We start from the raw sequence: 17617 nt of genomic DNA, 5'->3' as shown, positions 1-17617 counted from the left end.
TTCCAAAGGGATGAAAATAAACTGAAACCATATTCTTTTTCATACAATCTCATTACATTTTCTGTCAAAAGAGAGAACAGTGATATTTTATAATTATGCAAATCATTTCAGTCTTCACAGAACTGAAAGGATGTATAATATTAAACAATTATAAACAGAGAAATAAATTAATAATATTTATGTACAATATAATTTTAAAAAGCCTGATACGTAAATTCTTTAAACAACTTCTGTAGACATTAAAACCAAGAGTGCCAATTACTTTGTAAACACAATGACAAAAATTTGTAAATAAATGAAATAAAATAATTTTGCTGAATACCAACAGACTATATTTTTTATGGTCTTGTTATTGTAATGAGATGGTACCAGTTTTGCAGTTTTGTTACAATCGGTATTATGAACTGGAAAGATGGCACACTGAAAATATGTCTTACACAAATGTCACATCAACAGAAGTATTAATTATCTTGTACATTCAGTCTACTTCTGTAGTACAATCATGTAGAATTTGGCCATCAGGGCCAATAACAGTTTGTATGGGGGTTTTGCAAAAGAAGCAGTCTTTGGCATTCATCAGATGGTGAGCAATGCATGATCTGAAATGTAGAGCAAACTGTTGTCCAGAAATAATTCACATAATTTTAGTACGGAAATGAAATATTTACAATAATTAAAAAATAAGATTCACATTTAATAATCAACTAATTTCTCTCTCTTAATAGAGTAACTGTGATAATTATACTTATATATTCAAAAGTATTGACAACAAAAATGCATATTGCTGGCAGAAATAATATGCTACATAATATGCTCAGAAAAGTCACAGCTCACCTACCACATAAAATAATGATAACAATGTGGACACTCACTAAGTTAATTACCTTAGCTGTGGAATGATTTTGAGTTATTAAAGACTATTCCCCTCCCCCTTCTTTTCTGTCAATACAATGGTCTTTAGAAATGAAACATGAGCTTATTTTAATGTGAATAGCAAAAACAATATATGGGTCTTATCAAATGGACTGTTTTTGGGAACCAAAAAAAAAAATTAAAATTTGGAAAGCAAGATAATCATCTGTAATTGTACCAGGATGCCTTACTGCTTGATGCGGGTCTGGAAGATCTAAAAAGGCCCATAGATCTCAATATGCTTTCTGCAGTACAGTTTCGTTACAGAGGTTGAATTATAGTACAACATCAATCAGTTATTAAAGTAACTTATACCCCATATATCTGATTTATCACTCTTCAAAACATTGAGAAAAGAGAAGGAAATTAAACATAAAACAGCTAAGGAGCTTCTCCCCCCCCCCCCCCCCCCCAAACTTCCCCCTGTTATGTACATATCTTTATTTTTACAGCTAAGTGTACTATTTTACTACTTCATATATAATAAAATCACAGTACTATAATTGTTGCTGGTTTTATTGGAGTGGGAGAGTCACCTGATGACAACAGAGACATTTCAAAATTTTAAACAACTGTCAATGAATATGCTAATCAGTAGGTTTCCACAGACTTTAAAAATGAGTAATAAGAGACTAAAAGAAATACATTTATTTTGTGTTTTTCATGAAATAAATGTCAAAATGTGATTACAACAGACTCCAATGATAACTGAAACAACTTTAACAGTACCTTCCACAGAGCTAACTTATACCCAGGCCACTGAAACTTTGTACTTCACATACACATTTCAAGTTGGCAGTACAGAATGAGAAGCATGAGGCACTAAGCACAGGGCACAAGCCAATGCCAGTGCAGTAATCACTGCTTGTTGTGATGTCGAAGCTCCCGTGTTACCGTCTTTGTTTGTGTGAACATAAACAATGTGCATTGTGTATGGACTCTACTGTGTGTTTGCACTGTACTGTGCTTTGCTTAATTGTGGTTTAGAAAATTCTGATACTTGGAAAATGTCACCAAAAAGACTAGGGTAATTCTTTGCATGGAGGTGTGCCATTAAACAGCTAGACGCCGGAGTTACTGTGGACAACTTGCGAGTTTTATGAGCAGGAGAAAGTAGAAGTACATATTCATGGACAGCTATTAATTCCTGCCAATAAAGTTCAGGAACAAACAACAAAAACTCTTGGAATTAGTGCAAGAACAGTAGTAAGTAAGAAAGTGAGCTGTAATGATTCCGAGCTGTCTGGATAACATATATACTTTTAGCAACTCCCGGAAAGAAGAAAAAGCAGGCTCAGTCTATCACTGAATAAGATTCTTTCCAGACTAATGCAATTGTCAGACAAAGTAGCAAAGTTACTAGTGTCATTAAAAGAAAGCGGTCTTCTCAGAGGTGAGAAAATGTCACTAAAAACTGTGCTGGAAAGGATGGATTTCCTTTACAAAGCACTAAATGGATGCAAAGTCCTATTAGAAAATGCACATACTGTTATGGCTCGAAGCATATTCTTGTACAAAATTGTGGGCGAAGGCATTTATTTGATAATAAGGCTAGACAAAGTGTGAGTTAAGCTGGGGAAGCTGTCAATAATGCTGGACGGATGACACTCCAAGCAGTAGTGGTCATCAACCGACCAGAAGGGGAGCTAGATTACTTGTGGTCCATGCAGGCTCTTCCAGTGGTTTTGTTCCTGATGCACTTTTAGTTTTTCAATCCAAAGAGACAGATGATTACCATGAAAGCATGGACCATACACGATTTGTTGAGTGGCTTAGAAAACTTTTAAAACACTTTCCTGTACCTATAATAACTGTAATGTATTATGCTCCATATGATTCAGTGCCTCTGAATGAAGCTCCAACCACAGACAATTGCAAAGAAGTTATGGTGCAGGGTTGCATTATATTCACTTGTTAAAGAAAATAAGCTTACAATGTCTACAACTGTAGTAGAAAAAATCACCAAGGACCAGACTGCCACCATACCACTGCCATTTCAACCCTACTGAGGTATTATGAAGTGATATGAAGACATAAATAAGGAAAAATAAGAAGTCCTCTACAACAACAGGGGTGGAAAGACGTGGTGAAGCTCTTACAGCTGTAGATGCATCCTTGCGGAGAATGAAAGTCGAGCAAGTTGAAAAACTTATCCGAGCAGCACAGACAATGGAAGGTATCATCAGTGACCATCAAAACAATTAATGATATGTCTTGGCGATGATGACGACAATGATGCTTTTGGTGCTGACTCTAACAATAGTGACAATAGGAAGCTGGGTGCACTGTCACCACAAATTGGCATGTGGTAAGCTACGAATAACGTTATTTATTGCATCACTGTCATTATAAAATGAACAGCCAGAAGTTACAATCTTGCTTAGTATTTATTTTGCATACTATGTTTTCAAGATGCAAGTCATCATCAAATGATTATTTCCTGTATTTCTTTGCTCCATTATCAAAAACATGTATTTTGTCAGGCTTAGATCTACATTATTATGTGATTGTTTATTTGCTGTCACTGTGATAGCAACTCAAAAACTAATTCTTACATTGTTATTGCTCAATAACTATTGCTTAACAGATGGAAAAGAAAACCGTATTATCTGCTATGTCTATTGACACTGCTGCTGCAACATTGCTATTGTAGTATAGCCAACCTAATTTGACATAATGCAAACTGTCAAATGCAATGTTTCGACGGCACAGGTATACACTGCAAGAAGTCTAGAACATAAAGACGGTAAAATAATAAACACAAGTGAAAAAGTGAGCAAAGACAAACCCTCATCTGCAGCTGGTTTGAGGTCAGGTGAGCACACAAACACGTGTGTGTGTGTGTGTGTGTGTGTGTGTGTGTGTGTGTGTGTGTGTGTGTATGTGTAAGTGGAGGGGTAGACAGAGGATAAAAGAGAAAAGTAGTATAGCAACTGCAGACAGACAGAGGCATCACCTTGTTTCTTACCTGCAAGACTGGTGGTTGCATGGTTTAAAAGTAGCACTTATTGGAAAAGCATAACATATTGTACACAAGTCATCCTCTGAAGCAATTTTTACTTCAGAAATTCTTCGCTGGTAACATTCCAACATTTGTATCATATACACTACATGACTAATTTCTTCTTCTGTCACAGCCTCGGGATCTGAGAATAAAGAATACAGAAGTTAATTGTACCAAAAGGAAAATTCACTCAAAAACCTACAAAATTACAAGAAGACAGAATGCCTGTTACATTAAATAGGCCATATGGATCCTCTAACACACTACTAGTTTCCCTGAACTCTGTAGTTGGGAACTATCCCTTCAACATATCCTTGCACCCTGCCACAGTTCTGAACCTAGCCTCCATTAGCATACATCCCCTTTTTCCCCATTTCTATTTGAGTGGTATTTATTTAGTCAGAATTTATTCTGTTATTTTTTTTTCCTTCAAGTTTCTCACTTTGTCTCACACATACATACCTCACCTTGTACCACATCAGATGGGTCCATCTCAACCTGGATCTGAGTGACTTACCTCTCATTTCTAAGACTCTCCAACACATCTATCTCTTCTACCACAGGAAGGGATAAACTTTATCTGATTTTAAAAATATCTATCCACACTACTTGGAATTCTTCCTCCTGAAGGAAATGTACTGGCCAACCATTCAGTCTCCTTGTAATTTTGAAAACAGAAGCTAAGCTTTCTTCTTTTGCACATGTTCCACAACACTCACCACAAATTTAACAACTCTGTCAACACTGACATGCTACACAAAGTGCTCAAGACAAAGTTACACAAATACTAAACCAAGGGCAGCAACAACTTATGACAATGGACGTAAAAATGATAATCTTGACAACAAACTTTATTAAGACAGTGGACCACATAGCTTTAATGACTGAAATTACGGAGATCTCGGGGTTATCTGCAATTAAAATGAAATACGAAACAAAAGCCTTAACTGCACACTTATGCTTTTTCATCACACATCATGTTTTCTGTTTTAAATGGTGTGAACTTATATATGGAAGTAGTATGTAAAAAAATACTAAACCATGAATTAATGTACAATTAAAGATAAGAATGGATTTGAAATTACAGCAAATATCACTTACAATTCCTGAATGAAAATGGTTTAGGATCCAACTTCTGGCGGCTCTTCTCAGCATTACCAAGAACAAAATGTAAGGAACTCATCTGAAAACTTGGCTCTGATAGCAAACATTTTGACACCTTGGGCACAGCTTCTCCTTTATCTAAAACAATTGTAAATCATTTCAATTTGGAAGAAACACTTTGTTAAATTAACAACAATAAGAAGAGAGAATGGACACTATTCACATAAAATTATGGCAAAGATACATTTGCTGCAAAGAAAAAGGAGATAAAAGGTAATGAGAGAGCAGGGAGGCATGTTAGTGTTTAAAGTCCTGTCAACAAAATGGTCATTGTCAGTAAAGTTCAGGCTCAGTGGCAGGATTGTGGCCTTTTTTAAAATGGTCCTAACTACTACTTTACCTTTCTGCCTGCCTAACTAACATGACTGTTACTGGTTTCCTTAAGACAGACTGGACAATGGCTAAGAAGGGAATTAATCACAGCCTATCCAAAGGAACCACCCCATTATCTGCCTGAAGTGAGTTAGAGCTCTTGGGGCTTTGAGAACGCATAGAGATTACTTAACAATTCAACCAATGTAATCAGGGAGAGTCTTCTGATTGGGGAGAAATCACATAGGGGGTTCCCCATGGCATAATCATAGGTCCACTATTTTTTGTAGTATATGTTAATGCCATACAATATACTGTATTTACTCCAATCTAAGCCGCACTTTTTTTCCAGTTTTTGTAATCCAAAAAACCGCCTGTGGCTTAGAATCGAGTGCAAAGTAAGCGGAAGTTCTGAAAAATGTTGGTAGGTGCTGCCACAACTAACTTCTGCCGTCGAATATATGTAGCACTACACAGGCATGCTTTGCAGGCACAAAGATAAATACTGGCACCAAAACCTCTGTGTCAGTAAAAAAGGGTGGAAGACGAGCTTTTTTCCTCCACCCCAAGTTTTGACCACTGCATTGTTATACATTATCCAACGAAGTAAATAGAAATTCTGTATTGTTCATCTTCGAATGTAGCAGCATTTCAATGTACTACGAAAATCCGACTAACAAGACTGTTTGGGATGTTTGTCAATATGGCCAACTCTATGTTCTGAATTTTTTCCTACATGTGAGAAGAGATGGTTGCTAATAGGAACTTTTATGAATTGTGAATCACATGCAGTATTCTCTTCACCATAAGAATAACATGAATATAAACATTTTGCCATGTATTCTTTCGTGTTTGCTGCTATCTCATTTAAATCCTGTCTGCCTAATAAACTACGAAACTAGAGTGAGACAACAGCAAATGTGGAAGAATATACATATGTCATGTTTATATTCGTATTATTCTAATGCCTAATAGTGATACAGTCAGAAATGAAGCATGGCGATTGAATAGATTTTTAAATCTAAGATGACTCTAATTTATGTGCAGAATGTAATGTACTAAAGAGGCGTCTGCAAAGGTTTTCAAACGGTGAAAAATTTTCGCTAAACTCTCGTTCACAACATCTTCTATCATACGCAGTCTATTATTTGGTTCTTTTTGATCATATCAAAGAAAGCAGCAATGTAAGTAAAAACAAATAGTAGTCTCTTGCCATTGTTTCGCTAATGAGACGATTCCTCTCTCTCTCTCTCTTTTTTTTTAGCGGCGGTAGCGTGCACAAAAGCAAGCCATGCCGCGAGCGGTGACAGGCCGTAAACACTCATTATCAGAAGCCTGCTGGAGTGGCCAAGTGGATCTAAGCTCTACAGTCTGGAGCTGCGCAACCGCTATGGTTGCAGGTTCGAATCCTGCCTCGGGCACGGATGTGTGTGATGTCCTTAGGTTAGTTAGGTTTAAGTAGTTATAAGTTCTAGGGGACTGATGACCTCAGAAGTTAAGTCCCATAGTGCTCAGAGCCATTTGAACTCATTAACAGAATGCGACAAACAACGCACGACACATTACAGTAATGCATTTTCAGCTTAGAGTGACGTAAACACCTATAAGAAAGAGAACGGCACTTATCAGATCGAATAAAAATAAGCAAGCAATTCAAACCAGACGAGGCACGTGAAAAAGAAAGGGTACCCATATAAATACGGACGGAGTGCCTGACACATAGCAATGGCTACCTGGTAAAGTTTAACTCCTAAGCTTACGACTCGAACCAAACTACTGTAGCTGAATCGTCATTCATTCGACCTAAATTGTGTCTCATATTACAATAGACCAACTTTGTTTCGATTTGGTGGTGTGGCCTAAAACTTTTCTCTCCCCTTGAATTTCGAGTCTCAAATTTCTGGTGCGGCTTAGGTTCGGGAAATGTTTTTTTCCTTGATTTTGAGTCTCATTTTTCAGGTGCGGCTTAGATTTGAGTGCGGCTTAGATTCGACTAAATATGGTATACAATATACAGTGGGCAGTATTGGTTCTTTTTGTATTGTGAGAATTACAAGAAAAACAGAAATGTGCATCTGGATAGCTGGACTGTAGTTTAAATATCACTCCTACTGTTAAGTCCATTGCTCTCACCAGTCTCACTTGCTAAACGAGTAAAGGAAGGATATTACTTCCAACGAAGAGGCAGATAGATAGCATAACTTTTATGTAGCACAGGAGTTTTTCAGTACCACTGAGAAAAATGAGAAAAACATACATCAGATCATATTCCCCTGACTGTTGGTTGGGCTAATATGGGTCCTGCATAGAATTTAATGGCTTCCAAAAGCCCTTAGGCTTTTTGGGGGTTTGAAACTCAATGCGTAAATGTAATCTTCACAGTCTGGTCCTTTTCCTATTGCTTGTATCTCTTTGAATCCATGCTTCCAAGGGGCATTCTCTTTGCTATGTTACCTACTCATTTTAGCTTTTGTTTCTATTTCCCACATTTCTCTTCCTTGTACTGACAAACATAGTCAGAGCTCTAAAGGCTCAAAATACAGTGGTTAAGTCTGTGTATTAGCTCTGTTTAGCACCCCTAGGAGAATAGGTGTGGTACACAATGTCTCCTCAGGAAGAAGCAGTAGCACCAGATATGCATAACTAGCTTTGCCTTTTTGTTCACAAACTCCAACAGGCTGTAGGCAGTGGAGGCCAAGTTGATGCTGTGTTTCTTGACATCTGAAAGACCAGCTTTACACTATCACCTCATAAACAAAACAAAATCACTCTAGGTACATACAAGCATAATGTAACAGTTACCTGTTCAAATATGCCTTCGGTAGCTGCGCCTCATTCGGACCTGGCTGAAAAGTTGGTGGTGGGAACAGTTAACTACTAATAACGTGGTCCACACTGGCTTTGCAGATAAACTGTTGTTTATTCAAACAAATGTTCTCCTCTATTCAGTTACTAAGAAACATAAATATTTAATTGTAATGTGCGAAAAGCTAGTGCACAACAACAGCTACCTTAAGTTCTAATTGCTGTAATCTTATAAAAGAAGGAAGCCATTTTTGTCAGTCTATGGAAGGTTATGAAATGGGCAAGATCTGTGACCAAAAATACTGGACAATGTAGCAAAGAAAATGTAGAAGAGTTTTCAAGTTGGTAACTGTACGGCAATTTATTAAATTTCATGTCTGGGGGTTCACTCTATGATTCAATGACTGTTTTTTAATGACTGTCTGTGAACTTACAACTATTCTCATCGACAGTGTTTAACTGGAATAATAACTAATGCAAACTGTGACAATAGTATGACTTGAGCTGTATTATTTCTAAATGACAGTTGCTGTGTACATCATTTACATTTCAATTTGACTGTTAGATCTGAAAGACATGTTTTAAGACTATTACAATGTGACAGTGTTAATTATTTGTTTGCTACATGTGAACTATTGTGTAATTTCAGTGTTAGGTTAGTGCAGTGGCACAATCACATAATAGAACATCAAATGAGTGTATTATGTGGGTAACCATGTATCTGTACATAATTTATATAGATGAGACTGGATCTGACCATAAGCAGTTGTTCAGCCAACATCCAAATGCAATTAAAGTATGCAAAGCACAAATCCAGTTTGGACCACATTATTAGTAGTAAACTGTCCCCATCACCAACTTTTCAGCCAGGCTCGATGGAGGCACAACTACCAAAGGTATACTTGTAAAGGTAATGGTTATATTAAACAAGGACTGAAGTCTTCTAAGGAAAGGGAGCTCAATACTTCTTTCTAAACACGAGACACATTGCTGTAAGTGAAAGCAGAACTGGTGGTATATTAAGAGTGTATTAATTAGTTATCAGGGACATCAAAAAGTCTGGAAAGTTTTGTCAGGTCACAATAAAACAGAGAGAATTCTGTCATTCCAATAAAATAAATATCTAGTCTCCAGATAGAACCATGTTACTATTGTATTTTCAACATTACTCATCAAACTAACTCAACAAACTTTTACCACATATGTCATAACTATGATGCTAATCCATACTTTAGCTCAGAATGTGTCAAACTGCACTGGCGGGAAAAAAAGACAACACCAAAAAGTAACTAATGTAGGACAATGAAATTTTGAGAACACATTTGTCTAGGTAGCCTATTTAGGTGATTTAAATTGCAAGATCACAGGTTAATGTTTGTGGGTACATTGATAACCAGTGAAAACACCAGAATGTAGAATGCAAGCATGCAAATGTGCATAAATCGTGTTTTACAGGTGCTGGATATCAGTTGCACCTAGTCAGTCAATACAGAGAAGGGTAAAGCTGTTCGTGGATAGTGCTGGAGTTGTCATCCGATGATGTCCCATACGTACTCGATTGGAGACAAATCTGATGATCCAGCAGGCCTAGGCAACATGTTGACAAATGGCTCTAAGCACTATGGGACTTAACATCTGAGGTCATCAGTCCCCTAGACTTAGAACTACTTAAACCTAACTATCCTAAGGACATCACACACATCCATGCCCTATGCAGGATCAAACCTGCAACTGCAGCAGCCGCGTGGTTCCGGACTGAAGTGCCTAGAACCGCTTGACCACAACGGCTGGCTCACCATGTCGACACTCTGCATAGCATGTTGAATTACACCCAGTATGTGAGTGAGTGTTATACCGTTGGAGAAAAAATCCTGGAATGCTCTTCAAGAATGACAGCACAAAACGTCGAATCAGCAGACTGATGTACAGTTTTGCAGTTGGGGTGCATGGGTAACAATAAGAGCACTCCTGCTGACATACGAAATTGCCCCCCAGACCAGAGCTCCAGATGTAAGTCCACTGTGTATAGGATGATGCACAGAAGTTGGGTGCAGGTCCTCAACTGACCTAATTCAAACCAACACATGACTATCACTAGCACCAAAGCAGAAAAACTTTTCATCAGAAAACACAACAGACCTATACTCCACCCTCCAATGAGCTCTCATTTGACACAAATGGAGGTGGTTTGGGGCCCGAGGAATGCACACTACAGGGCGTCTGGTTCAGAGGCTTCCTGTAGTGTGTGACAGTTTGTTGTGACTCTGTAGTGCCAACTGCTGCTCAAACTGCTGCTGCAAATGTGATATGATGCACCAGAACCATATGTTGAACATGATGTTTTCCCTCTCAGTAGTGCCATGTGGCCATCCAGGGCCCGATCATCTTGCGACCACACATTCTTGTGACCACCGCTGCCAGCATCCATGAACTGTGGCTACATTCCCGCCAAGTCTTTCCACAAAAATGCAGAAAAAACATCCAGCCTCTCGTAGCCTTATTAACCTCATTCGAACTCAGTGAGGTGGTGATAATGGAATCTTTGTCACCTTAAAGTCATCCTTGACTAACATCAACTTCCCACGTCCAAACTAATGCTCATGATCGTCAAAGCGTGAATTTAAAGCAAACCTGATTTGCATCCTGATAGTGGCTCTAGTAGTGCTGCTCTTATGCAACTGGCACGTAATGTAAAGAGGCATCATTTTTCAGATGTCGAAACATACCTACCAACTTTTGTTTACGTCCCACAACTCCTCCTTGATGTTGCAATTTTTTTTCTGCCAGTGTATTTAGCTATAAAATTTAGCATTTCAGCAGCATCAATCTATTACTGATTGATTACCACCATCAAAACATCAACAGCGTGGTATGTATTGTGACATCCAATTGCAATTTTTTTGTGCACATTTTTGTGGCTTCTACTTCCTATAAACAACTTGTTTATGAAGCTCCTCTGTTTTTAATTATGCATTATTTAATACTTGCCACTGAAATTGATCATGTCTGCTTCAAGAAGGGCCAACAATATACCAATGACTGCTGCCAAAATGGGAAAATGGTCAATAGTCTCTAGGTCAGGTATTTCCAGAATGACCACATGCTGGAAGCAACCAGCTGGAGAGCTGATTCTGTTCAATACCTGGCACAGCAGCTGAAAGAAACAAAAGACGATAAACAATTCATGAAATATCCGTTGTTCAGTGTTTATTTTAATCAACAACACATGTTCTAACCTGACACAGCCTTGATAACAGTGATTCTGAAGATTCGCTCTCTGGATTACTAAATATCTCTCTCGCTACAGATGCAACCATTTCAAGCACCCTGAGAAGTGACAAAGCTAAATCAAAATGTGTTGCACATATCTTCAACTGCCTAGATTCAATATATACTCTCTGTGGACGGTTTGAAAGGTTCTGTATCTGGAAAAAATACACAAAGACGTAATAGCTGCTTGCATATGAATACTTGATGAATAGTAATGATAACTCTTAACACATTAGACGGACTTACCTCCTGAAGCATACCTATGAATTCTGAAAATACCCAGTTCAGCTGATTTAAGAGAGAATTGAGGAATGCTACAGAAGTTTGTTCTTCCGATAGCATGACATTCCGTAGACATCTCTGAAACACCACGGATGGGCATGGTTCTGTAACACATTGAAACATATAGTTACAGAGAGTGGGCAAATTTTACAAGGTACATAGAGAGGTTCAAAACATTTTTAATGAATGCATCTCATTCATGTGCAGAAAAGTAAGGCTGTATTGCTCAACGGCCAATAAACTACTTTTTTTCAGAACTGGCTCCTTCTTCTCCCCACAAAACATTCTCATTCCACATGAACACATCGCTGGGACATTTCAAGTACTTAACATGAGCACAAACTGTGCTCCTCAGTTGGGACAAAATAACATGCCTATAGGGGTAAGTTAATACCTCATAGTTGCAGCTACCTCAACCAATCTACATCGACATCTACATCTACATGATTACTCTGCAATTCACATTTAAGTGCACAATCATACTATCTCTCTACCATACCAGTCCCGAACAGCACGCGGGAAAAATGAACACCTAAACCTTTCAGTTCGAGCTCTGATTTCTCTTATTTTATTTTGATGATCGTTTCTACCTATGTAGGTTGGGCTCAACAAAATATTTTCGCATTCGGAAGAGAAAGTTGGTGACTGAATTTTCGTAAATAGATCTCGCCGCGACGAAAAACGTCTTTGCTTTAACGACTTCCATCCCAACTCGCGTATCATATCTGCCACACTCTCCCCCCTATTACGTGATAATACAAAACAAGCTGCCCTTTTTTGCACCCTTTCGATGTCCTCCGTCAATCCCACCTGGTAAGGATCCCACACCGCGCAGCAATATTCTAACAGAGGACGAATGAGTGTAGTGTAAGCTGTCTCTTTAGTGGACTTGTTGCATCTTCTAAGTGTCCTGCCAATGAAATGCAACCTTTGGCTCACCTTCCCCACAATATTATCTATGTGGTCTTTCCAACTGAAGTTGTTCGTAATTTTTACACCCAGGTACTTAGTTGAATTGACAGCCTTGAGAATTGTACTATTTATCAAGTAACCGAATTCCAACGGATTTCTTTTGGAACTCATGTGGACCACCTCACACTTTTCGTTATTTAGCGTCAACTGCCACCTGCCACACCATACAGCAACCTTTTCTAAATCGCTTTGCAACTGATACTGGTTTTCGGATGACCTTACTAGATGGTAAATTACAGCATCATCTGCGAACAACCTAAGAGAATTGCTCAGATTGTCACCCAGGTCATTTATATAGATCAGGAACAGCAGAGGTCCCAGGATGCTTCCCTGGGGAACACCTAATATCACTTCAGTTTTACTCGATGATTTGCCATTTATTACTACGAACTGCGACCTTCCTGACAGGAAATCAAAAATCCAGTCGCACAAGTGAGACGATACCCCATAGGCCCGCAGCTTGATTAGAAGTCGCTTGTGAGGAATGGTGTCAAAAGCTTTCCGGAAATCTAGAAATACGGAATCAACTTGAGATCCCCTGTCGATAGCGGCCATTACTTCATGCGAATAAAGAGCTAGCTGCGTTGCACAAGAACGATGTTTTCTGAAACCATGCTGATTACGTATCACTAGATCGTTCCCTCTGAGGTGATTCATAATGTTTGAATACAGTTTATGCTCCAGAACCCTACTGCAAACCAACGTCAATGATATAGATCTGTAGTTCGATGGATTACTCCCACTACCCTTCTTAAACACTGGTGCGACCTGCACAATTTTCCAAACTGTAGGTACAGATCTATCGGTGAGCGAGTGGTTGTATATGATTGCTAAGTAGGGAGCTATTGTATCAGCGTAATCTGAAAGGAACCTAATCGGTATACAATCTGTACAATAATGTAAATGTCTCTATAGCAGTGTCTCAGAGTTGTCACAGCTCTCTAGATGACTACTGTCTGTGCATGCAACTGTTAGTGGCTTGCAGCTAAAATCTCGCAACAGCATTGCGAGCTATCAGGGGTCTTCTTATGCTGTCTTGACTATAATGGGCATGATAAATTTTAGAACTGTGAGAAGAAATTTTCCTGCAGAAAGCAGTACTAGTTTTGTTGGTAGTCTAAGAAATGAATCCTGGTTAAAAGTGCTTTCACTACCAAGTACTAACAATGCTTATAATGCTTTCTATTCAAAATACACATCAAATTTTGAAACATGTTTTCCTAAGAAACTGGCTAGAGTCCATTCATGACAGATCATCAAATCTAGTTCCTGGATTACATCAGACACTACGATTTCATGTAGGAAATTACAAAAGGTTCAGATCTCAAATGAAAAGAACCACAGTTTATAGAACACATGAAGACTTATAAGAAAATATACCAACAGATACTTAGAAATTTAAAAAAATAATAAGAATGTCATGCAGCAAATCAAAATCTGTATGGATTGTAAAAAGCAAAACAGGGAAGGTACAGGATGAGAAGGAAATTACACTTACAAATGCTGATGACATCAATATTGGAAAAAAAAGGACCGGCCAAACTACATAAGTGATTGCTTTAAACATGCTTCCCAAACACTTAGCTTAAATTTCACAAAGAACAATAAACTTAGGTGTCATATAACTGCATATAGCATGACATTAGTTCCAACTAATGAACATGAAGTAGTACATGTGATTAAAATCCTCAAATGCTGGCAGATGGAGATGATATACCAGTGTCACTTATAATTCGTACTGCTACACAAATTGCAAAGCCCTTGGCTCACATTATTAATTTATCATTCACTGAGAGAGTGTCCCCCACAGATAAGAATACCAAATGTGATACCTTTATTCAAGAATGCCAACAGTAATAAAGTTGAAAACTATTGACCTATTTCATTCCTCTCAGCATTCTCTAAAATAACCGAGAGATTAATGAAACAATGAATAACCAAGAACTTAAACGACCACAGTTGACGGAATAATAATCAGCATGGCTTTCAAACTGATAGGATACAGAAACAGCAATAATGGATTACCTTGGTGAAGTAGTTTGAAACTTTGATAGCGACAACAGTGTTGTAGGAGTCAATTTAGATTTTTCTAAAGCTTTAGACGCTGTTAGTCACAAAATGTCTTTAGATAAGTTGGAGCCAAGATAGCGGAATAGAAAACAAGTGGTTTCAGAATCATATTTGCAAAACAGATCAGGTTGTGGGGCTCACATGAGGTCATTCTAATCATGAAATCAGATTAGTATCCGATGCAACAAAATAATAAAAAGGTGTACTCCACGGTAGTGTGTTAGGTCCCCTCCTGCTCCTTATTTATATAAATAACACACAAACCTCAGAAACTGCAGCCAAGATCATGTCTTTTTGAGATGATACTATGTAATAGTGGGTGATGCTAAGGAATCTCTGTCTACAACAACTGATCAAGAATTCATGTCCTTGCAGGTTCAGTTGGAACAAGCTGAAATCGTTAAGTTCCTTAATGTGAAGAAAACAAATTATATTCAATTTTGAAAGATGGATCAAAATCAAGATCTCCAACTGCTACTAGGCAGAAATGAATTAGAAAGGTTACGATGCACAAAACTTATAGGATCAAGTCTATAACCGCAAAGACCATGTAACTAAGCTCTCCCAGACTTAGTTCCGCATATTTTGCTCTGAGAATTATTTCTAAAGTTTGCTTCTGACTCCATAGATAGTGCTAGTATGGCTTACTTTAACTACTTCCAGTCCCTTTTGGCTTATGGAATAATTTTCTGGCATAAAATTAACAGTCTATTAAATAAAACTTTTTACATTACAGAAAATGGCTCTTCCAATTTTGTCAGACAGCTCTCCTTATTGAACCCTTCATGTATATACACAAATGTGTGTTGATGGCAAGTGCAAGACTTTGTGATTTGCAAACCAACTCTGATTACCACAGTTATAATATTAGTAACTGGGGGTCCCTCCATACAGAATAAGTTAGAACAGCTGATGCTATTATGAAAAGGGTAGATTGCTACTCACCATATAGGAGATGTCAAGTCCCAGACAGGCACAACAAAAAGACTGCTAAATATGTGAGCCTTTTGCCAAAAGAGGCATTCTTCTGAAGAAGACAACATACACACATTAATGCAAAGACAACTCACATTTACATGACCACTGTGTGTCTGAAACATGTGTATTGTCTACTAGAAGGCCTTTTGCCCAAAAGCTCACATATTTAGCACTCTTTTTGTTGTGCCTGTCCGCAACTCAACATCTCCTCTACATGGTGAATTTTTCAAAATATTGTCAACATTACATCCTAGATTTTCTGTTGTTTAAGTTACAACAACTTGTACTCAGGCATGTGAGCCACTGGGGTGTTGTTCTTTACAATCCACTGTCAACTTACATAAAGAGAACTTACATAAATAAGTTGGAGGAACTGTTTTCACTTCACAAAATTGGACCAAATCTTGATGGAAGCTTTTTCATTGACAAATTGTGTAGGTAATTGTATCCTGCCTGCAGTTGTCAGTTTTCCTCAGTTTTCACAAAACCGGAAAGAAATAAACTACCTGTAGACAACAACTGTAATTTTATTTCAATGCACGATACATTCCAAGCCCTGGGGGCTCATATTCAGGTGGGTGGCAACAGTTTACAACATCAGAATGAGATTTTCACTCTGCAGCGGAGTGTGTGCTGATATGAAACTTCCTGGCAGATTAAAACTGTGGTAGAGCACTTGCCCGCAAAAGGCAAAGGTCCTGAGTGTGAGTTGCGGTCTGGCACACAGTTTTAATCTGCCAGGAAGTTTCAGTTTACAACATCGTTTGAAAACAGTTTGTGTGTTCACAGGCATATTACAATGTGATATGCCATGTTCTAATGCAGCTACATTTTTTCCTTCTTCTTTCTTTCTTTCTTTTTTTTTTTTTTTTAACCAAAGTAATACAAAAAGGAGAATGACGTACTGTTTGCAATAACTGTTATACAGTTTTTACATACAGCATCTGTAGACATATATACATGCATACAAACACCTTTCGTTCCACAGCACATTTGTACAAAATTTAAACTAGTCAAAGAATATCTGAATGTAAGATGTTTCATTTTTCTATTGCTTGTAAAACAAATTTTCCTGCAGATATCAGATGTGACTGTGGATTATAAAATGGTTCTGTTAAATTCTGGCTCCTTCGCGGAAAAAATTAAATTTTGAAACTGCTGATAAGCCAAGGGCTGTCAAATGTTGTTTGTTGGTTTAGAATGTTTTCATACAATCTATCTCTTTGCAACCAGTGGTGACTCATTTCCAAATAATAACGTAAACTGATGCCAAGCACCTTATGATGAACCCCATGGCTTGAAATGCACTGCGTGAAATAAAACCACGACTAGTGATTGAAGGTAATTCACTTTCCTACTATTTTCACAATAAAAATACATGCACGGCAACAACACTTAACAGTGGACAAAAATTTACTTTTTTTGTTGTTGTGCTATTGTTCAATTTTGGCTTCACACCCTTTTTGAATACATGGAGATTTGTAAACACTATATTTGTCATAAATGAGGAGCAGGAATTTATTAAACTGTTTTCTTGGACATGTTTTATTTGAAGAGCACACCAAGCACATGTTAACTACCATCTGGTCATAGCAAGTAAGTCAGTATTTGGTAATATAAGTAATTTTAAATTTCTAATATGCCGCCAAGTCAATTGTGCTACTGCTACAGGTTTTTATAACAACTATAACATTTGCAAAAGTAGAATGGCTGTGGACACTCCTAAAATACAACATGTGCAAGAGATTAGTATGTCATAGTGTGCCTTGCTTATTATTTATGACAAATGTAATTATTTGCCGTTGATTTTTTACTAATGTTTTGGCTACAAACATCCAGGTACTTAAA

General features: G+C 37.8%; 1 protein-coding gene across 2 annotated transcripts in view; it reads right to left on the bottom strand.

Annotated features, from left to right (window-relative positions):
* Positions 1–309: 309 nt before the first annotated feature.
* LOC126240733 (E3 ubiquitin-protein ligase RNF123-like) overlaps positions 310–17617 on the bottom strand; it is a 190838-nt gene continuing 173530 nt past the window's right edge. For both annotated transcript variants that reach the window (XM_049947947.1, XM_049947948.1), the window contains exons 16-21: positions 11714–11853; positions 11434–11622; positions 11186–11351; positions 5018–5158; positions 3881–4058; positions 310–599 (exon numbers count right to left, since the gene is read on the bottom strand). In XM_049947947.1, coding sequence (XP_049803904.1) covers positions 479–599; positions 3881–4058; positions 5018–5158; positions 11186–11351; positions 11434–11622; positions 11714–11853 — 935 coding nt within the window. In that variant the 3' untranslated portion in view covers positions 310–478. The remainder of the gene's footprint in view (positions 600–3880; positions 4059–5017; positions 5159–11185; positions 11352–11433; positions 11623–11713; positions 11854–17617) is intronic.

Source organism: Schistocerca nitens, chromosome 1 (genome assembly GCF_023898315.1).
Source record: "Schistocerca nitens isolate TAMUIC-IGC-003100 chromosome 1, iqSchNite1.1, whole genome shotgun sequence".
Taxonomy (NCBI): domain Eukaryota; kingdom Metazoa; phylum Arthropoda; class Insecta; order Orthoptera; family Acrididae; genus Schistocerca; species Schistocerca nitens.
The sequence above is the reverse complement of the archived record's forward strand: the minus strand, read 5'-3'. Positions and strand labels throughout refer to the sequence as shown.